Consider the following 20923-nt stretch of genomic DNA (forward strand, 5'->3'; position numbering starts at 1 on the left):
GTCATGAGGTGTCTTGATGCTGTCTTACAGCCTGCCTCCAAATGAAATCTAACCCACAAGCTGCTATGGTGTCCTCAGATGCCTCACATATTACATATTACCCTCTTTGATGTTAAGCAAATCACCCATAACATTGCATTTGAAACACTCAAAACTACCCCAATCAGGCTGCTGTACACACCTACTGGCATCTTGTGCAGTCATGATGTGCAGGTATCACATTTTATGAACAGCCAACAGTGCAAACAGCTGGTGTCACTATGCACAACATGCAGCCAGGACCAGCAAATGGACCTCATCCATACTGATGTCCTGAAATACTTCCAGTATGCCATGCTTTCACACCACTGGGATGAAGAAACAGAGCCATCTTTGTGCAACATTGAGGGCCACCCAATATATGGCATGTCAGCCAAGGGGAGCTTTGGAAAGCTCCAAGGCTTCTGTTGTGTTGCTTTGGAGTGGGGTTACTTATGGGCATGGAGCGACATGTGCTACATTGACAGACACAGCAGTGCCAAGGTGCAAGAAATGATTGGATCAATGTTTGCATGGTATTGACAGTCTGCCTTGACCATCATAAACCTTGCTGACATTTCTGATACCAGCTTGTTTGAGTGCAGTGAATGGTTCAAGCATGGGTGGACCCTCCAAGAACTACTGGCTCCCAAATGCATACTATTCTACACCCCAAACTGGTCACTTTACAAGAACCTGGTGTCCTTGAACCATAAAACTGATGTCGCTGTGCTGGAAGAACTAATGATGGCAACTGGGATAGAGTCCTGATTCCTGTCCAACGTTTATCCTGGCATGGATGATGTGTGCTCGAGACTACAATGGGCATCTTTGAATTGAACCATGCAGCCTGAGGACATCACCTACTCACTTTTTGGGATCTTCAATCTTCACCTTCCTGTTCTGTATGGTGAATCTGCTGAGAAAGTGCTTGGGTGTCTCCTAGGCAAAATCATTTCACAGTCTGGGGATGTCTCAGTTCTGGATTGGGTTGGGAACCATCACCATTTCATAGCTGTTTCCCTGCTCACATCAACTCCTACTGAGTGCTACCATTGCCTCCAGCCCAACCTAATGCAGATGAACAATTGTTGACAATGAGTTCACAGTCTATGTTACCATTCAGAGTACTGTGAAGGTTGCATGGCTCACTCACTACATCACACCTCCCTCAGCTTTTTGGCTGACCCCAAACACCATCAGGCATTACCCAGCACTTTCTGGTGATCCCACTTCACACTCCAGATTTGTACACACCACGTGATGTGTATGACTTACACTTGCTTACTAGGGTGCCCCTTCCACGTTCTCTCAATCCCCATCTCATACTACCATGTATTGCTCATTGTGTTAAAGTGGTTCATCTGAAAGGGTCAGATCCATTGGCACTGATTTACACATATAATATCCAGGCATCCAGTGTGAGTCAAAGTGTGGTTCAGTGGTGAAAACCAACCAAAACCAACACAAAAGACAAAAAGAGTGAGTGGTGGTGTGCCTATGTGGTACCTAGATGGTAGAACCTGTTCTTTGGGAGGGTTTTTGTGAGCTACAACACTCAAAGACAAGTGCTGAGGGTTGGGGGTGCTCCTGATGAAGAAGGAGCAGGAATGCGAGAGAATGTGATAGGGTAGACTGCTGTCAGCCTACAGAAGGATGGATGATGACTTAATTCGATGTCCTAAGCTGCACTGAGCTCAGGGAGGGCTTGGAGTGAAGTATATTGATGATAGACAAGGATAAGCAAAGTAGATGATAGTTAGACCCTTAATAAAGTCTCAACTATTGAAGCTGCCGAATGAATTACTGAGTGATGATAAAATGCAAGCAAGAGGGGCTCTCTGATGTCTTTTTTTTTTTGCTATCTAAGTACAGTGATTTATATGCAGTACAGGGGTGTTGCCCTTGGAAAACAAGGTGCAAACACTTGGTAAGTGATTGGTAACTGATGAGTAAGGAATGTAAGCAATGGGTAATCATCTTGGAAAGCATTGGTAAACATTGGTAAGGATTAGCAAGCCAAAAAGCAAAGAATCAGAAAGCAAAGTCAAAAGATTGGTAAGTATTGGCAATAGGTGAGTCAAAGACAGTCAGAATGTCAAAGTATGAGTCAAGTAATGTCAGGAACTGGGAAAGCACACTGGAATCACATTAGGGGGAGGCTGTGCATGTCACATCTTGAAGAGATTGCTTCTAGGCCAAGGTGGGATGACAGAGAGGCAGTGCTGATCTGATGCTGATATAGTACATCCAAAAGTGGACAGGGTGAGTCAGATGTCAACAGGGGTCAAGCTTTGGGGGTCTGTGGGGTGACAGGAGCATAGGGGATTGCAACTTTCCCCCCCAGACCATCCTCTCAGTGAAGCAAATAAAAACTTCATGAATGAGGCTCTATTGGAAGAGAGGATGAAGGGGGAGTGTCTTCTGCTGTATCTTGCAACAAGGAGGCAAGATGTGCATCATACTCATCATGGATGTGATCAGGGAGAGTGGAGAACAGTAGATTATACTGTAGCTGTCACAATCTTGGAAGAATGATGGACAAGACTGGTATGAAGACATTGCAGGGAGCAGGGAGGAAGGATCCATATGCTTCTTGGACTGGAGAGACTGAAACAACCACATAAGACCTTTCCAAGTGAACAACAGACCTGAGGCGACCAAAGAATGTCCTCCTAGAGGTCATACTGACAAAAAGAACATGCTGTCCAAGCTGGATGGGCTGAGAGGGCACAGACAAGGGTGGGATGTACCAGGATGCTTCAGGATGGAAGCTAGTAGGAACTCCTGGTAGATATATGTAGCCATAGTCCCTAGCAAAGGGGACAAGTGAAATGATTGATGTGGAGGCAGCCATATCAGAAGAATTTAGCAAAATGAGCATCTTTTGGAGGGAGTGCTGTAGAAACATGTGGAGTGTGCAAATCCTTTCCAATTTTGGAAGGTAAGATTGTGTGGCTGAGCACTACAAGTGAGTGTGGGAATGGTCTTGGTATCTGCAGAAATGGCAGAGATATGTTGAAAACCAGAATGCCATACATGGGCACTTAAGAATTTTACCCAGTGCTTAACTCACTCCCTTTCTTTTTCTTTGGCACTGATGACCCATTCTTGTGCAAGGGATGACTGCTGACATTTCTGGCTGTCCTTCTTTGCATGAGGGCTATGGTCTCCATCTCCATTCATCAGCTGTATCCATGTCCACCTCACCAAACACCTTTGGTGTGTGACACCAGTGTGAGGCCAGTTGAGATCACACTGCCAAACAAGCTAGAAGATGAAATGCAGTCACAAGGTTCTCTGCAACTTGTTTGCCCTTGGCACTCAAAGTTGCCTGGTTCATCTGCTGAACTAGATGCTGTGACTGAAGAACAGCTGCTCTCTACACTTGAGAGGCTATTTAATGCTCTTCTGTTGAGTCAACTACCTCATAATGAGCACAAAAGGATCATGTCTTCTACTTGCATTACTGCTCAGCCCAAAGACCAGGCCAGCATTCTGAAAAGCAAAATTTGGATATTCAATATTGTTTAGATAGCCATGACATTATGATATCTGGTATTGACATCCACATTGTCCTGCTGTTTACTTATAGTTCTCCTTCATCTGGTCATATCTTGTAGGGGTGCATGCATATACATGTCCAGTGTGAGTCAAAGTGTGGAAAGGTGGTGAAAACCAACCAAAACCAACACCAAAGACAAATATGAGCAAGCGGTGGTTTACCCCTGCAGAACCTGGAGGGCAGAGGAACCTAAAGTGGGGGAAATTTCAATGGCAGGTGCTCCTAGTGCAAGTTGATGGCAAGTTATGCAGGAGAAGATGAATGAATGCTGATTGAGAAGGGGATGCTGAACAGAGTGAAGGTGTTCAGCCAAAAGTACTTGGGAGTAATGGACCTTGATAGAATATGCTCCTGGCACAAGTCAATGACAAGTTATGCAGGAGTGGATGGATGACTAAGCACACCTGCTGACTAAGTGTGGATGAAGCTTCAGATAATGATGGAGGTAGATAGACCCCTTTGTAGAGCCTCAACTACCAATGATATGAATGAAGACAGATAGACTCTTCCAAATGAGCCTCAACTGTCAACAATGAGTTATGCTGAGCTGAGCTGAGCTGAACTGACTGCTGAGTGAATGGCTTCTGGTTCACTGGGGGGTGTAGCCAAGTACATGGGGGTTTATATACTGTGGGGGGAGCTCAGCTTGTGACAAACAAGGCACAAACACTTGGTAAGTAATGAGTAAAGACTGAGTAATCATGATGAGTAAGCAAGAAATGAAAAGTAAGCAAGCAAAGAAGATTGGTAAATATTGGCAATAAATGAGTCAAGGACAGTCAAAATATCACAGAATGAGTCAAATGGAGTCAGAAACTGAGTAAGCACACTGATATCACATTAGGGGGTGGCAATGCAAGTCAGATCTCAGTGGAGACATCTCTAGATCCAAAGATGGCATGACAGATGGATGGTGTTTCCAGATAGGGAAGTATTAATTCCAGAATTGAAGGGCATGAGTCAGGTGTCAAAGGGGCTAGGGCATTGGGGGTCTGTGGGGCAATGGGAGCATAAGCAATCATGTCTCCCACCCTTTCATCCTCTCAGCAAAGTTAACAAAAGCTTCATGAATGGGGCTCTGACAGAGGAGGAGGAGAAGGGGGGACATCTTCTGCTGGATCTTGCAGTAAGAAGGCAAGAGGCACATCATACTTGTCATGAATGTGATCAGGGAGGTGGGAGAACAGTAGACTATGCTGCAGCTGTCGCAATGCAGGAAGAATGACAGATGAGATTGGAATAAAGATGGTGCAGGGAGCAGGGAGGAACAGTCTATATGCTTCATCAAGAGGGGAGACCAAAATGACCACATAAGACCTTTCTCACAGAGTGACAGACCTGAGGTGACCAAAGAATGTCCTTCTGGAAGTCATACTGACAAGGAGAACACACTGACCAAGCTGCATGGGATGAGATGGGGCTGACAATGACAGAATAAACCAGGGGGCTTCAGGACAGAAGCTGGTGGGAATGCCTGGCAGATATATGTAGCCACTGTCTCTAGCAAATGAGACAAGCAAGACAATTGATGAAGGGGTGGCCATGATTGATGGACTTAGCAAAATGAGCATCTGATGGATGGAGTGCTGTAGAAACACACAGGGTGCAAGGATCCTCTCCAAATTTGGAAGGCAGAACTGTGTGGCTGAGCACTTTAAGTGGGTGTGAGAACAGAGTCAATATCTTAGGAAATGGTGGAGATACAATGAAAGCTGGAATGCCATACATGGGTGTTAAAAACCTTTAATGTGCACTTAACTCACTTCCTCTTTTCTCTTTAGCACTGACAACTTGTTCTTGTGCAAAGGATGACTGTTAACGTCCGGCAGTCTTTCTACACATGAGGCCTTTAGTCTTCATCTGCATGGCATGGGTGTTGTGCACAACTCATTGACAAGCTAGGCAGAGTCAGCTGTAACCATGTCCACAACACCTTTGGTGTGTGACACCAGATTGGTAGACAGACCTGTAAGTGATGGCCTAATGAGGATGGCTACAGAGTACACAAATTCTGCATTGTAATGAAATATTGCAGGTGGACCCATAAATACATATGAACTGAATGCTGTATAATGGGCCCATTTTGACCATTGGAGTGCAAGTTGGCAATGACACAAGTAATGAAGATGATTTATTAAGTAAATACCTTCCTAACATTGCCTACCACTGGGGCAAATCTCAACTTGGGAGCATACTATTCTTTGGATTAGTTTATATGCATGTTGCATTGCTGGTGGTGTTTGTCTGTGGTGCAAGGCTTCAGGGGGGGCTGAGCACATTTGAGACTGCCCTGCAATGGTGTGCCATCATTGAAATTTTGAAAGGCCACATTGTGAGCTAGGCATTTGATTCGCCAGATTTATATTTGCATGTACTCCCACATATGATGAGACAAAGGGGAAAAAACAGGCAAGCAGAAGGCCATGTTTGCACAAGGAAAACATGCATTCCAGTACTGATCAAAGTGCGAGAGCAAGGTAAATGAAGTAATGCATGAAACAGAATGACCAAGTGGGTGTCAATATCAGATTGGCATACACACCCAGCCTGTGCATGTGTGAAAATATAATTAAAGTATAGATATGCACAATATGGACACAGGAAACAACACAAAAACAAAATAACATACATAGTCAGAAGTAGGAAGGACATGTACAGAGGGCATATGGCTAGTGATGCAATTGGTTGGTCTTGAGCACCATGAGAGCAAAACTATGTGTGTGAAATCTAGGTCAGAGGATAAGGAAAAGCTGCTGTACTGACAGCATCCCCACAGCTTTGCCTGCTAGGTACAAACCTTGGGAATAAACAAACAATTGTACAGAAGTGACATGAAGGTGCCCCTCCACCTCCACAGGAGACATTTCGAGTGCCGCAGCCTGAGAGATTGTAGGGCTTGACCATTGAGAGCAGGAGGCAGATTGGTGGTAGATTCTGTAGGGGGTGCAGTGATTGAGTATAGGTCAGCAAAAGGATTCTGCTTACCATCTGCATGTTCAAGATGATCTGTGTGCAGGACTTCCATGCTTTTCCAGTGGTGCAGATCTGACCCTGTCACTACAGGGGTCACCTTTTCCTTGCACATCATAGTGGATGACATATTTCCTAATAGTCATTACCCTCTTGACAAGAAAGAGTCTCCCCAGACAATTTCCCCATCCCATGAGCAAGGCTCTATATGGCCCATGAATGTCCATGCTGGAGGCAGTTTCATGATCTCAGCATAAAACAACACATAAAAATGAAATAACATGGCAATGAAAGAAGGTGATCTGTGGAAGAACCAATGAGTATATTGAAAGGATCCCAACACAGAAGGGAGAGAATCTCTGCTCAGAAGAGTCAAAAAGAAGGCCAATGCTGAGTCGCTATTACATAACACTTCACTGCAATGACAGCCTCTTTGAGTGCACCACCATCTCACAACACACTCCAGTCCAGCACATCTGCACAACCCTCAAGTGTACTTGCCCACATCAACATCCAATATTGCCATGCCAACAACTCTCTGCTGTCATTACTTCCTAGCCACCCTGGTGAGCATGTGTTCATCCTCTACCACAACCCAGACAACCTCACAGCTCTGACCATCAAGAACACCTCAAGTCAGTTTGCTCTTTCAGGAATTAAGGTCTTGTCAGTGCCAGGGGCCACTATGGACAAGGACAAGAACCATAACATGCATGTACTGCAAGTGACCTCCATCGATGTGGATAGTAGCCAGTATGCCAGATAAGTTATTATGGGGGATCCAACAGCACACTGAGTCAAATGACCCACTGCCATAGTGTCAATTTAGAATCATCACAGGCATGTCCACAGAACCCCCAGGCATTGGTGACACATTTCAAGCAAAGGTATGCCAGCCCACTGTCACACACCAAAGGTGTTTGGTGAGGTGGACATGGATACAGCTGATGAATGGAGATGAAGACCATAGCCCTCATGTGAAGAAGGACAGCCAGAAATGTTGGCAGTCATCCCTCACACAAGAATGAGTCATCAGTGCCAAAGAAAAAGAAAGAGAGTGAGTTAAGTGCTGGTTAAAATTCTTAAGTGCCCATGTACAGCATTCTGGTTTTCAACATATCTCTGCTCTTTCTGCAGATACCAAGACCATTCCCACACTTGCTTGTAGTGCTCAGCCACACGATCCTACCTTCCAAAATTGGAAAGGATTTGTGCACTCCACATGTTTCTACAGCACTCCCTCCAAAAGACACTCATTTTGTTAATTCTTCTGATATGGCTGCCTCCACATCAATCATTTTGCTTGTCCCCTTTGCTAGGGACCATGGCTACATACATCTACCAGGAGTTCCTACCAGCTTCCATCCTGAAGCATCCTGGTACATCCCACCCTCATCTGCACCCTCTCAGCCCATCCAGCTTGGACAGCATGTTCTTTTTGTCAGTATGACCTCTAGGAGGATGTTCTTTGGTCACCTCAGGTCTGTCATTTGCTTGGAAAGGACTTACATGGTCATTTCAGTCTCTCCAGTCCAAGAAGCATATGGATCCTTCCTCCCTGCTCCCTGCAGTGTCTTCATACCAGTCTCATCTGTCATTCTTCCAAGATTGTGACAGCTACAGTATAATCTACTGTTCTCCACTCTCCCTGATTGCATCCATGACGAGTATGATGCACATCTTGCCTCCTTGTTGCAAGATACAGCAGAGGACACCCCCCCTTCATCCTCTCTTCCAACAGAGCCTCGTTCATGAAGTTTTTATTTGCTTCACTGAGAGGATGGTTTGGGGGGGAAGGTTGTGATCCCCTATGCTCCTGTCACCCCACAGACCCCCAAAGCTTGACCCCTGTTGACATCTGACTCACCCTGTCCACTTTTGGATGTACTGTATCAGCATCAGATTGGCACTACCTCCTGTCATCCCACCTTGGCCTAGAAGCGATCTCTTTGAGATGTGACATGCACAGCCTCCCCCTAATGTGATTCCAGTGTGCTTTCCCAGTTCCTGACATTACTTGACTCATACTTTGACATTCTGACTGTCTTTGACTCACCTATTGCTAATACTTACCAATCTTTTGACTTTGCTTACTGATTCTTCACTTTTTGGCTTGCTAATCCTTACCAATGCTTACCAATGCTTTCCAAGATGATTACCCATTGCTTACATTCCTTACTCATCAGTTACCAATCACTTACCAAGTGTTTGCACCTTGTTTTCCAAGGGCAACACCCCTGTACTGTATATAAATCACTGTACTTAGATAGCAAAAAAAGAAGAAGACATCAGAGAGCCCCTCTTGCTCATATTTTATCATCACTCAGTAAATCCTCCATCAGCTTCAATAGTTGAGACTTTATTAAGGGTCTAGCTATCATCTACTTTGCTTAATATCATCTATCATCAATATACTTTGCTCCAAGCCCTCCCTGAGCTCAGTGCAGCTTAGGACATCAAATTAAGTCACCATCCATCTTTCTGTAAGCTGACAGCAGTCTACCCTATCACTTTCTATCGCATTCTTGCTCCCTCTTCATCAGGAGCACCCCCAACCCTCAGCACTCATCTTTGAGTGTTGTAGCTCACAAAAACCCACCCAAATCAAAGGTTCTACCATCTAGGTACTGCATAGGCACACCACCACTCGCTCTTTTTGTCTTTTGTGTTGGTTTTGGTTGGTTTTCACCACTGAACCACACTTTGACTCACACCACACTCAATGTGATGTGATCAAGCTCAGTCCCCACCTAGGAACTATGCCATTTGCAATATCTTGGAGTACACAGGGTAGAGGAGCTGAAATCCTGTACCGATGGCTTGATGGCTCTCCACTCCACCCCAGACAATGCTGATGCCATTATTTTGCAATTGATTTACATCACACCAGTCTGTATGGATGTATTGTTGCTGAGTAATGACATTGCATTGTGATGTATAGACCACCCATTGTGCTATTGACCCATCAACTCCCTTGCATGGCAGGACTCACAGACCACATGAGTGCTCAAGGTTTGATTTGTGATGGCTTTGTAGGTGTCCTGTTTACCAGTCCATTCTAGGTAGTGATCCCAAGCCAAATACCAATCCAGGGGGCAGATGTCAATTTCCTTTGGAAACTGGCTGCTGTCAAGAATGTAGACCTTCTGATTTTTCTGGTAAATTTTCTAATCTTCACAGGGTGACACTGGTTCCACAGCTTAAAAAGTGATTCATAGGGTGAAGAGTGAGAGTGGGACATGATATCCTGCATCTGCCAAATCATTGATAAGACTGGAAATGGATATGGTATTGCCATCAGGAGTGACAACTGGAGCTTGCTCATCCAAATCAAAGCAAAGGGCAAGTTTGACTATAGACCAGTGAGAAGCAGACAAGTGATTGTACTCAGCATCAATGAAAGTGTCAACAGAAGCCTTAGAGGAGGGAGACAATAGCATATATGTGGCCAAAATCTGCTGACATTGACTTCCAGAATTTCCAGATTGGGGTTGGGGGATCTTTGGGGGAGGTAGCATGGCAACTGCAGGGGAAGTGCCAATAGGAGGTGTTGGTATGGTGAGGGTAGGAGCTGGAGGAGGGTTAGTGAGCACAGTGGATGCAGAGGCCACAGACAGACTGGGAACGGCTGAGGGCATGTTTGACACATTGGAAACACCCACAGGGAGAGGAACATGCTGTCAGTGCAAAACATGAGTTGAGTGCATGTGATGAAGTTGAAGATGAAGAGTACAGGGGACAATCTAAGAGTCATGGGATTACTATGGAAGTTGGCCCTGTTCAGCTCAGTGTCAGAGTCCTAAGCTTCATGTTACAGTTAGAAATTCTAGTACATAGGAGGCATGACCAGTAATAGAATAGTGTCTTTGTGTGAGTGGCTGTGCTGCTGCGCCCCTTGTTCTTCCTTCCTCCATCATCATCAGAGACCAGCCCACAGCATGGGCCTCTCACTGTTCAGTTTTCATTCCCTTTCTAGTTGCTCTTTAATCCTCCAACTATTAAGTCACTCCTTACCTTTCCTGAAACTCACATCCCTCTCACACAAGCCAAGACTGTGAGCAACCACACACACCTGATGCCACAGGAATGGATGCCCAACAGCCCCAGTGGCCACAATGACCTGATTTCTACCTACCTGCTTTCCAAGGCATGGTACAACTAGTGATGGCTGGAGCAAACATGTTTCAGGAGGAAGCCATTGAAGAGTTAGGATGACACTGGGATCAGGACAACCCACCAGAAGAACACCAGCAGGAAGGAGACCAAGAGAATCCCCTCAAGGAACCCCCATGCCTGCCAGCCCAACCACCAGCTGCAGGCCCTGAACACCCCCCACAATGTCCCACTGAAACCAATCCCCCCACCTTCAACCCAGACACCATGGTATTGTCCAATCTCCCAATGCAACCAGTGGAGTATGCTCTAAAAAAAATAGAGGCCTTCAGGTTCATTCACATGTGGTACTGTAGAAATATCTGTAGGCTACCTCAGTAGTGAACAAACTACTGAGTGTATTAATGTACCTGTAGGCTACTACAGGATGTCAGTATAGTAGCATACTTGTAATATAAACAGACTTACCCTCAGTAGTGAACAAACTACTGAGGGAATACTAGTAGAAAATACTACAAGTAGGTGTGCTATCTCAGCTTATGTAATCAGCCAAAACATCGCACAGTGGTCAAGTACCACAGGGGCACTTTATGTTCCAACAGGAGACTGTGGAGAGAGAGTGCTGCTGCACTATGCATCCAAAGTAAGGCAAGATTGGCATGACAAAGTTGCCTGAAACCAAGCATAAAACATCAGCACCATAAATGAAGACTTGATAGCAGACATAGGATGAGACCTAGACACCAGGGACATACAGTCTGGACTCAAACAGGTCAGTTGCTCCCCCCCCATCCCTCAGACCTCCTGTGCACACACTAACTCTCCTCCCACACACAGACCCTTCAGTCAACCTTAGTCCTGAAACTGGGACACCTGAAGTGTATATTTGCCCTGAAAGTGGGACTAACCAACACCAGCTGGTGGGTGGTGAGGGGGGGTAGGCCAACATGTAGGGGTGGAGTTGGCTGAACATGCTGGTGGATGGACCCCCTGCCTGGAAGTGGGGCTGGCCTACCTCACTGGAGGATAAAGACAGCCCCTGAAAGTGGGATTGGCCAGCCTCACTAGTGGATGTTCCCACTCCCTGGAAGTGGGATTGGCCAACCTCTGGGGTAGATGTTCCCACCCCCTGGAAGTGGGATTGGCTGACCTCTGGGGTAGATGTTCCCAGCCCCTGGAAGTGGGATTGGCCAACCTCACTACTGGAGGTTCCCACCCCCTGGAAGTGGGATAGGCCAACCTCACTACTGGAGGTTCCCACCCCCTGGAAGTGGGATTGGCCAACCTCTGGGGTAGATGTTCCCACCCCCTGGAAGTGGGATCAGCTGACCTCTGGGGTAGATGTTCCCACTCCCTGGAGGTGGGATCAGCCAACCCCTGGGGTAGATGTTCCCAGCCCCTGGAAGTGGGATCAGCCAACCTCACTACTGGAGGTTCCCACCCCCTGGAAGTGGGATCAGCCAACCCCTGGGGTAGATGTTCCCACCCCCTGGAAGTGGGATCAGCCAACCCCTGGGGTAGATGTTCCCAGCCCCTGGAAGTGGGATAGGCCAACCTCACTACTGGAGGTTCCCACCCCCTGGAAGTGGGATTGGCCAACCTCTGGGGTAGATGTTCCCACCCCCTGGAAGTGGGATCAGCTGACCTCTGGGGTAGATGTTCCCACCCCCTGGAAGTGGGATCAGCTGACCCCTGGGGTAGATGTTCCCAGCCCCTGGAAGTGGGATTGGCTGACCTCTGGGGCAGATGTTCCCACCCCCTGGAAGTGGGATTGGCCAACCTCACTACTGGAGGTTCCCACCCCCTGGACATGAAATTGACCAACCTCCCCATTGGATGTGGGATTGGCCAGAAATTAGGTTGGCTGGAAGCAACCTTTGAGTTGATGGGGGTGTATATCCATCAGCAGCAGAGATTAGGTTAGCTGTGAAGCAAGCTTTGATTTCCAGCAAACCCCCTGGAAGTTACAACATCTAAATTGTATCTACAAACCCTGTCCCAGAGCTCTCTTGGTTGGTTGCTGACATCTGCTTGGTCTCTTGCCCTCTTTCTCCTGAACCCCATCTTCCCTTGAACCCCCCTTTGTCTTCTTCTTCTTCCTCTCAACATTCCCACTGCCTCCCCTTTTCCTTTTCCTTTTCTCCTGGGGTGTATCCTCTGGTTCCTTTTCCTCACCACCCCTCCCACTGTCACCAGAGTGCTCTGCATCTCCACCAGTTTTTTTCCCAGAGCCTCCCTGTTCCTCTGAGTCACCAGAATTTTGCACCAACCTTGCAATTACCACCCCCACTGCAGCCATAACATCTTTGCCTCTGCTGATATCAAGCTTAGAGTCCAGCAAGAAACCCAGATTAGCAACTTCTGGGTCATCCTCTTCTACTTCCTGTGCCCTCTTACACTCCCTCCACAACATACCAAATCCAAGTACCACAGGAAGACCTTTCACCCTGGAAGTAAACCTCTGAGATTGCAATTGACCCAGTGCCTTCCAGAAGGAACCCCCATTGGCATGGATCTCTTGGGGCAGATACTGGGCACTCCAAGTCCATGGTGCCCATTCAGGCAACCCTACCCTGGGTTCCATATCAGGTTCTTGTGCAATATGTTTGTTAGCCTAGTCTTTGATGCAAGATTGGCACTTACTGTCTCTGGTAAGGCATATCCAAGATCAATGAGATCCTGGTACCTGGGCATGATGGAAAGGGTCTTTAAAAATTTCATCTGGTCCCCATTGGCATGCCAAGCAGGACTGGAGTCATGAGGGGTATTTTGAGATGAGGAGGCCCCAGAGTCAAGCCTATCCTCCTGGACAACTGGAGTTACCTTGGATGGCCTTACCCCACCAGTTTCCAACTCTGCCTCTGAGTCTGATGCCCCAGCCACTCCACTGGGCTCCCCCCCAGCTTCATTGTCATCATCAGGGCTCACCCACACTCTTTTTTTCCTGCTGGTTTTCTGGTGAAAGGGCCTTCCCAAAGGCTTGTCATCCTTTTTGCAATTGATAAATGAAGTGATCACCTTATCCTCATTCTCTAGGGAATGCCAATGATTCCAAAGCAACCTAAGGTCAGCCTTGGTCCATTTTGAAGGATCCTTCATCACAAATCCATCTGGGATGGATGTTGAGTCCAGATACTCCAAAGGGGACTTGATAAGCAAGCCCCAGGGAACCTTGGCCTTTGGCTTCCTGGTAAACTTTGCTGTTATTCCAACTTCAATCAGCAACTGAAAATGCATGGGGGGATCAAGACCATACCATAGGCTGCTTGGAAGACAGCTCTAGCCAAACTCTGCTGGGCCTTCAGCTTCTGCCCAGTAAAAGCTGGCACCTGGGGGTTTCCTTCATCATCCAGGGCTATTTCCACTGCTTGCTTCTTGTCATTCAAATCTTCTTCACCTAAGAATGGGATCAAACTAGGTACATATCTTGATAGACAATGCTCCAAACTTCCCAGGTTCAGTCAAAAGATAATCTGTTAACATTTGCTCCCCTTTCAGCACCCAATCCTTGGTGGGCTCTGAAGACACAGAGAAGGCCTTCTTGCCATCAGGGGGTGCTGTCTCCAAACTACATCTCTTTGTGAGCATTGGATAGACCAGGGGAAGGGGGACTTACATAGCCATCTTGATCTGAGCATCTGGGGTCTCATGGGAAGCAAACATTACTACATGCACCCCCATGGTTCTCCAAAGTGTTTCTGTGAACTCTTTAGCCATGCTGTGGAAGTTTTTTCTCCAGTACCTGTGATTTTGAAAGGTTAGGGTAAGGCCTGCAAACCAGAGGGACACCTATGATTCATGAGTCCCTTTGGGACCACCCAACTTATTCCACTTCTCAGCAGCCCTCCCAGCTTCAGTTTTTTTATCATTGGAAACAGACTCCCACCATTGTTGGATGATTTTGGTCCTCTGGCCTATGGTCTTGGGGTCCTTGGTGTCCCTCCTCTCCCTATCATAGGCATCTATGTCCTCCTTGAAGAGCTGCTGACCTGCAGTAAATTCAGTAAAGGGTTTTCTGTAGTCACCTGCCTTCAAAGGTCTCATTCTCTCCTCTCTGGCATCCTCACCCCCACCAGTCTCTTCCTTCCTCTTTTCTGCTACAGCCAGGATGTGCTGGATGATGTTCTCCTCATCATCTTGGTCATTGGGGTCCAGTTCTGGAAGAAACTTCCTTCTGATGGCCTAGATAAGCTTGAGATATGTTAAACTTGATAAAACTATTATCATACCACTCTCAAGTTCTGTGGCAATGCCACAGATCCCTCAGATGCATGCTGAAGGATCTTGGACTTCACCTGGGCCAGGATCTTGGCCCTGAGGTCAGAATTTCCTTGGGCATCTTTGAACTTGCCTACATAGGAAGACAGGAGATCAGAGTAGACTTCAGACCAGTCAGCCATTTTGTCAAATCACAGGGAGGTGAATAAGGCAGTAGAGGATTTGTGGAGTGCAGTGGCAAGATGAAAATTTCAGGCCCTTCCTAATTTAGGCAAGGAGGTTGAAAATGTCAGGCTGTTGCCAGCCATCACTCATTCAGGGAAACTACCATGTTGGAATGTTTGTTTTGACATATTTACTTTTCACTCCTGAACCAGATACCAAGTTCCAAGGCAACATGTAGACCTGAAATATACCCCTGTTCTAAATACAATCCTATTTCTTTACCTTGGAACATCAACCTGGCCTTTTTGGCAAAGTCACCACACAACCCCATCTGCTTATTAGCATAAGCTTCCATCCCTGGCTCAATGGATTGCCCTGCCCTTTTCTCCCATATGTTTCTTCTGGAACTTGAACCATAAGGTGGTCCAAAGCATCTCATGCCTGACCAATGACAATTCTTCTTTCCATCTGTCCCTTCTTGCCCTTGCTTTGAGCCAATTGATCCTATAAACTGCCATGCAATATATTAGTAATATGTCTCCATGCAATATTCACACTTACACTCTTCCATTGAGCCCCCACTGTCCACATTCCTCTGACCCTGTTCACCTTCCATCATCCAAAACCATGCCAATTTACTGGTCCCTTGACCAAACCTGTTCTCCTCTGTCACCTCTTTACTCACATGCAAGGTCCTGAGGAAGAATTTCCTGATATTTTTCTCTGATGCTAACATCAGGTTCCAGTCGAAAGAATGGCCTGCCTTAGACCTTTGATAACTTCTGACATGCTTGTTTATTCTGGACACCACCTTTTGGATCTCCTTTGTGGTTCTGGTACCCTCCCTGGTGGAATTTGCATTCTGAAAATTCTGCCAATATAACATTGCCTTGTTGCCCAGGTCAGTTTGAAGCCCCTCTAAACAATCATTAGCTTGCCCAATCCTGAGTTCCATTTCTTCTTTGAGAAGGGCATGAAGGCCAAGCTCTGTCAGTTTGGCTGCTCCAATGGATGAGGGCATCCATATACTCATGACTTCAGCAGCCAAGTCTCCTTCCTCTTCTGCAGCCTCCCAGTCCTCCTCTCCATCTTCCCAGAACTCTTCTTCATCTTCCACTTCTTCTTGCCCAAGGAATGCTGGATCATCCTGGGAAATTAAAACATCATCTACCTCCAAACCTTCAAGAAAAGCTTGTCCCCTGCCATTGAATTTCTCAATTCTGGCAGAAAGTCTCTGTCTCTTCTCAGAGACTTTGACTTTTTGTCTGGTAGACATGAGACTGTGCATCCTCTATGCTGATTCCTTCTGCAAGCCAAGCCACAGAACCAAGGTTTCCTGAGGATGAAGGTGGATTTTTCATGAGCTTTAACTGCACTTCACCCATGGTAGGGGCTACAGATCATCAGACAGGCCCATGGTTGGGATAAACTGACTGACCTTTCTCCCCTTTCAACAAATAAATATCTAGGGCCTCCCCTCTGTCTGCCTCTGCCTCTAGAGCATCCAATTCCCATCCTGTAGCCTTACTAGGGTCTAGGACAGCTGTCAACTGCTCATATGCCTGATTCATTTCCTCCAGACACTTGTTTGAAGTTTTGTATTTTTTTAGCAGTGAAGGGACTGAGAAGTGTTGGAGTTTATCACTTTTACCTTAGTTGTGGTTCACTGAGCACAGCATTACATAATCCAAAAGCGGACACTTAGCAGTTTATTTTTTCCAACTGCACCTCAGCTTCAACCAACTTGAAGTCTGAGGTGGGACTCCTTCCATTCATTATATTGGAACACTTACTTACCTACCTATTAGCTTCAACCAACTTGAAGTCTGAGTATATTCCTCTCTATAGACTTGACAATCCTGCAGCTTGTCATCCTCCAAAAAGAAGAACAATGTAAACTCACTTCTCTTTGAAGAGGAGATCTCTTGCCTATGCCCACAATTTTTTTCCAGTTAGAATCTCTTGTATGATCATCATACACCTCTTGTCTGTGGGCTTGAGTCATAGACCTTGCAGTTGGAGAGATCTTATTGAATGGAGCACACAATGTCTCCAAATATTCACCATCCAGGTGGCCAGCACCCTTGACAAAGTTGAGGCTATATCTTGGAAAGCAAGAGAGTTTGTGGGCAGCCAGATGAAACTTCCCCACAGCAGGAATGATCTGGAGACCAGGTGGAAGAGTGAGAGAGCAGCTGGACTTTACCTGACTCCAGAAGTTGATACTCCATTGGCACCCTACATCATAAATGACAAGGGCCTTTTGGATGCCTTGGGAATGGTAATCAAGAGCATTGCAGATGGAGTAGTCAGTGTTCATATACCTGGCCCAAAGTGAGCTCCAACTCATCCATTCTGCCTGATAAGCCAACTCACCTTTCCCCTCTTTGAAAATCCACCACAGAATGGGGAACAAAGCAACCATGTCTTGCACAGGCTGTTGCACCAATGCCAGTGGACCAGAGATTGGACTTGTTGATATTGGCAGCATTGATGGCCCTGTGATTGCTGCAGGTGGATCTCTAACAGTATGGTGGGTCTTTTATATTCCAGGGCCTTCAAGCCTCCAATTACTTACCTCCTTGTTATCCAAAGACTGCTGGAGATGAGTCTGATAGGGTGCCTCAGAAACCATGTAGCCTTTTCCATCTGATAATGACACATCCAGCTCTGGCTTGTTCATTTTCATATGCTGTACAGTGAAGTTGCCATCCATCACATATTGCCTCATCACAGTGTCACTGAAGGGGGTTAGAAATAGAATGCCTATGGATTAAAACCCCTTACCTGCTGTAGCAAGTTCTCCAATCTGGAGGTAAATTAATACCTGGTTCTGGGCAAGCAGGGCAAAAGAGTGCAAGTCCTCCCTGCACAGGATCTTGCTCAGAATCATGACCAAACCCAAACCATTTCCTATGTTTCAAATCCCTCCACAGTTGGGACACCCACATCAGCTCTTGGTACTGGTCCTGAATGGAGAGGAAAGTATTAATGCAAGCCACTCAATGGGGAATAGCACTCAACTGGTACCCTGTCAGGAAAAGCATTATTGGTGAACCTCTTCAGCTTCTGATAGAAACTCATAGCTGAGGTCTTGCACTCCAAAGCATCAATAAGAAAGTGATTGAGGACATCAAAGGTGAAAGCAGTTCTGGGCTTTGTTATGCTGGCTGGAAAGAGTCTTTCCCTGAGTAAATGAAGGTGCCAGTCTGCAGAATCAGACCCAGGGCAGCTGCACCAGCAAAACTCATGGGTGAAAATTCCTTTGTTGTGCACAATGGTCATTTGTGACCAAGATGACCTCCTGGCACCAAATGTTATCAGAAGGCTGCAGGAAATGAATGCCACTGACCTGTAATTGGGCAGCCCTTCCCCAGAAAGGTAGCCCAAATCCTCTGGATCTGTATTGGGCATGGGAATCACCTCATTGCAAGGGCATGGACTTCCCCCATGGCCAATGTGCCAAAGGAATCCAAGGTTCCATCAAGGAAGTGGTCTGGTAATGGGTACCATTCCAATTTTGTACCTTGTGGAAGGGGAGATTTCAGTGAGCTTCCACAGAACAGGGGCCACACCAGGCATGCATGCCTGAACAGGACATGCACTGGATACTTCCTTCTGCCTGTCTGCACTGCTCACATATCCCTGCCTTAGCCAGTTGCTCTCCTTCCAGAATGACTTTGATATAATCTGTTCTCCAAGGCAGCCATTCTCTGATAAAGTCATTCTGACTCTGTTAAATTTTATTTAGCCCATGTACCACTAAGTAAGACTACTTACCTTGGTGACCCTCCTGGTCTTCAAGGCATCATCCCCTTCATTCCAGTCTGAGCCAGGAATCTCAAGGGAGTTTGGGAAGTCAGAAAAATTGACATTCTGGGAGGCTATAGTCCTTGGGGTTCTTGGAGTTGAAGGTCCACTCTGAGAGGGGAGGTACAGGTGCCTGGCATCAACTTCCTTATATGTAAGCTTTCCTCTCCTGGTCCTGGTTGGTTCAAAAGCATATAATGAACTTTGGCCAGACCATTTGCCCAGCACCTTGTACTTTCTCCTATGCATGTGAAAAGCAGATAATGGTAGAAAACTAAGAGGAGTTGGGGACTGCTGGAAAATACACATGGCCTAAAAACTTCATTGGGCAAATAGAACACAACAAGATACTGAACCACAGGAGGGAGGTTTAGTTGTAGCTAAGAACAGAAGACATAATGTCCCTCTGGACAGTCCAGGTAGGCCTGGTGACCTGGAGTCTGTCATGCACCCTGTCCTTCATGTGGTGTACAATGGCAATCCTTTCACCCCTTCCCCACTTTGGAACTGGATGTGAGAGAATTTTGCCAGCCAAGAAAATCATGGTGCCTGGCAAATACAAATTTTTTCCCCCAAGTCTGGCACCAAGAAATTAGCATCATGGGAGCCCAAGCTGACCAACAAATCCAAAAGGGTGGGGGCAGAGCCAGCATCTTCATGGAGAGGAGTTTCCTGGTTGACAATGACATCAATGTTGGTACAGGACAGATGGCCAGTCCAAGGGATCCTCATTCAGCACACTGCCAGTCTTTGCAGAGACAACTTCTGAGCCAGCCCTGGCAAGGTCAGGCAAAGTGACTGTTGTAATGTCACTCCAGAACTTTTCAACATAGGCAATCAGCTGGAGCCATTTTCTTGTAGCTTTCCTCTTGAGGGAAGCACTTTGGTGCAGATTGTCCACAAGCCTCTTCAGGGATCTCAGTGACAGTTTAACAGATGAGAGGGAGTAGCCAACCTGGTGAGCCTGCACAAAGGTGGCTGGAGACATGGAGATCCTGCCATGGCCATAGGTGGGAGAGTCTGCAGGTTGATGTTTATGACCATAATGTTTGTTAACCCTGGACAGGTCCTTGTGCTTGTGCTTGTGCTTTGACCTGAGGGAGTTCTTGATGGAAAGGTGAAGTTCATTGAGAAGTTGCTGTATGAAAAGAGGTGAAAGACAGGCCAATAGCAGGGGAAAACACACACAATCCTTGCACCATGGATGATTCCTGGCAAATACCATACCAGGAGCCTGCCATGCCTATCTAGAACTGTGGCTGGAGCATCCAGAGAGCCAATGTTGGGGTGTTCAAAATAGATAAACTTGTCCTTGGCACCAGGCAAAGGATCTGAAAACTGATCAACATCCCTATCAACTACATCTGCAAGGAGTGAGAGGTGAATTGTTTTGGATGGGAAAGTCACCCTACATGGATTCAGGATTGCATGGGAAATGACAGCAGCAGCCAATCTGACTTCAAGGGAAGTGATGGTATCATCAGGAAGATTGGGTTGTTGGAGGGCTGCTTGGGCATTGGCCAAAAGGGAGAGGGCTTGGAGTCTATGAAGATGTCACTAGAAGCTTTGGAGATAGGAAGAGGCAGGGAGCTGACCTAGGCTTGGTGAGATGGTCCCTTGTGAGAACAGTGCCAGATGAGAAGTTGGGGATGGCCCCAAATGCAGTCTTAAGCATGGAAGCAACAGTAGCAGTCAAAGACATTTGGAGATCCATGAGGGGAACTGGGTTAGGTGGAGGAAGGAAGGAAGAAAGGTGGAGAATGAAAAAATTGAAGGGTGGGAAAGACATGGAAAGTTGCAGAAAGATTCCAATGAGGGCAGGCATCATCACCAAGTGACCTCCCCCACCCATGTGTGAGGTCTACACTTGATGTCCTTTTCCTTTCTTTTCTTACTTCTCTATGGCAGCTACAGAGGTCAGCTTTAGGCCAAAATGCAGACTACAGTTGAGTGAATCATGTGAATGTGGTCTGTATCCCACCTCTTATTGTTGCACTGAGTATCAAAGGTTTATGGCACATTGACTCTGTAATCAAACAATCATACCCTCAAAACTGAAGAATA

The 20923-nt window shown here is 46.5% G+C and overlaps 8 protein-coding genes across 8 annotated transcripts; 2 read left to right on the forward strand and 6 right to left on the reverse strand.

Moving 5' to 3' along the window:
• Window positions 1-288: 288 nt before the first annotated feature.
• On the forward strand, window positions 289-789 carry F5J12DRAFT_892184 (uncharacterized protein; the record flags this gene model as incomplete). The annotated part of the gene is made up of 2 exons (XM_051747550.1): window positions 289-554; window positions 609-789. The coding sequence occupies 2 exons, from the start codon at window positions 289-291 to the stop codon at window positions 787-789; spliced, it is 447 nt and encodes a 148-aa protein (XP_051600476.1).
• A 5253-nt stretch (window positions 790-6042) lies between these two features.
• Window positions 6043-6683, reverse strand: F5J12DRAFT_782408 (uncharacterized protein; the record flags this gene model as incomplete). Its single annotated transcript, XM_051742732.1, has 4 exons — window positions 6043-6130; window positions 6213-6295; window positions 6381-6517; window positions 6569-6683. 4 exons carry the CDS (start codon window positions 6681-6683, stop codon window positions 6043-6045), a joined length of 423 nt encoding a protein of 140 aa, XP_051600477.1.
• A 291-nt stretch (window positions 6684-6974) lies between these two features.
• On the forward strand, window positions 6975-7319 carry F5J12DRAFT_719849 (uncharacterized protein; the record flags this gene model as incomplete). Its single annotated transcript, XM_051741198.1, has 1 exon — window positions 6975-7319. One exon carries the CDS (start codon window positions 6975-6977, stop codon window positions 7317-7319), a length of 345 nt encoding a protein of 114 aa, XP_051600478.1.
• Window positions 7320-9765: 2446 nt separating this feature from the next.
• On the reverse strand, window positions 9766-10191 carry F5J12DRAFT_892185 (uncharacterized protein; the record flags this gene model as incomplete). Its single annotated transcript, XM_051747551.1, has 1 exon — window positions 9766-10191. One exon carries the CDS (start codon window positions 10189-10191, stop codon window positions 9766-9768), a length of 426 nt encoding a protein of 141 aa, XP_051600479.1.
• Window positions 10192-12650: 2459 nt separating this feature from the next.
• On the reverse strand, window positions 12651-14383 carry F5J12DRAFT_892186 (uncharacterized protein; the record flags this gene model as incomplete). Its single annotated transcript, XM_051747552.1, has 5 exons — window positions 12651-13280; window positions 13310-13866; window positions 13923-14063; window positions 14089-14234; window positions 14283-14383. The coding sequence occupies 5 exons, from the start codon at window positions 14381-14383 to the stop codon at window positions 12651-12653; spliced, it is 1575 nt and encodes a 524-aa protein (XP_051600480.1).
• A 72-nt stretch (window positions 14384-14455) lies between these two features.
• F5J12DRAFT_892187 (uncharacterized protein) lies at window positions 14456-15066 on the reverse strand (the record flags this gene model as incomplete). The annotated part of the gene is made up of 2 exons (XM_051747553.1): window positions 14456-14848; window positions 14896-15066. The coding sequence occupies 2 exons, from the start codon at window positions 15064-15066 to the stop codon at window positions 14456-14458; spliced, it is 564 nt and encodes a 187-aa protein (XP_051600481.1).
• Window positions 15067-17421: 2355 nt separating this feature from the next.
• On the reverse strand, window positions 17422-18334 carry F5J12DRAFT_905265 (uncharacterized protein; the record flags this gene model as incomplete). Its single annotated transcript, XM_051748642.1, has 4 exons — window positions 17422-17571; window positions 17628-17790; window positions 17837-18018; window positions 18074-18334. The coding sequence occupies 4 exons, from the start codon at window positions 18332-18334 to the stop codon at window positions 17422-17424; spliced, it is 756 nt and encodes a 251-aa protein (XP_051600482.1).
• A 1213-nt stretch (window positions 18335-19547) lies between these two features.
• F5J12DRAFT_892189 (uncharacterized protein) lies at window positions 19548-20648 on the reverse strand (the record flags this gene model as incomplete). The annotated part of the gene is made up of 4 exons (XM_051747554.1): window positions 19548-19997; window positions 20048-20223; window positions 20272-20402; window positions 20455-20648. The coding sequence occupies 4 exons, from the start codon at window positions 20646-20648 to the stop codon at window positions 19548-19550; spliced, it is 951 nt and encodes a 316-aa protein (XP_051600483.1).
• Between the last annotated feature and the right edge of the window lie 275 nt (window positions 20649-20923).

This window comes from Pisolithus orientalis (genome assembly GCF_024613125.1).
Source record: "Pisolithus orientalis strain OTSU chromosome Unknown F5J12scaffold_12, whole genome shotgun sequence".
NCBI classification, from domain to species: domain Eukaryota; kingdom Fungi; phylum Basidiomycota; class Agaricomycetes; order Boletales; family Pisolithaceae; genus Pisolithus; species Pisolithus orientalis.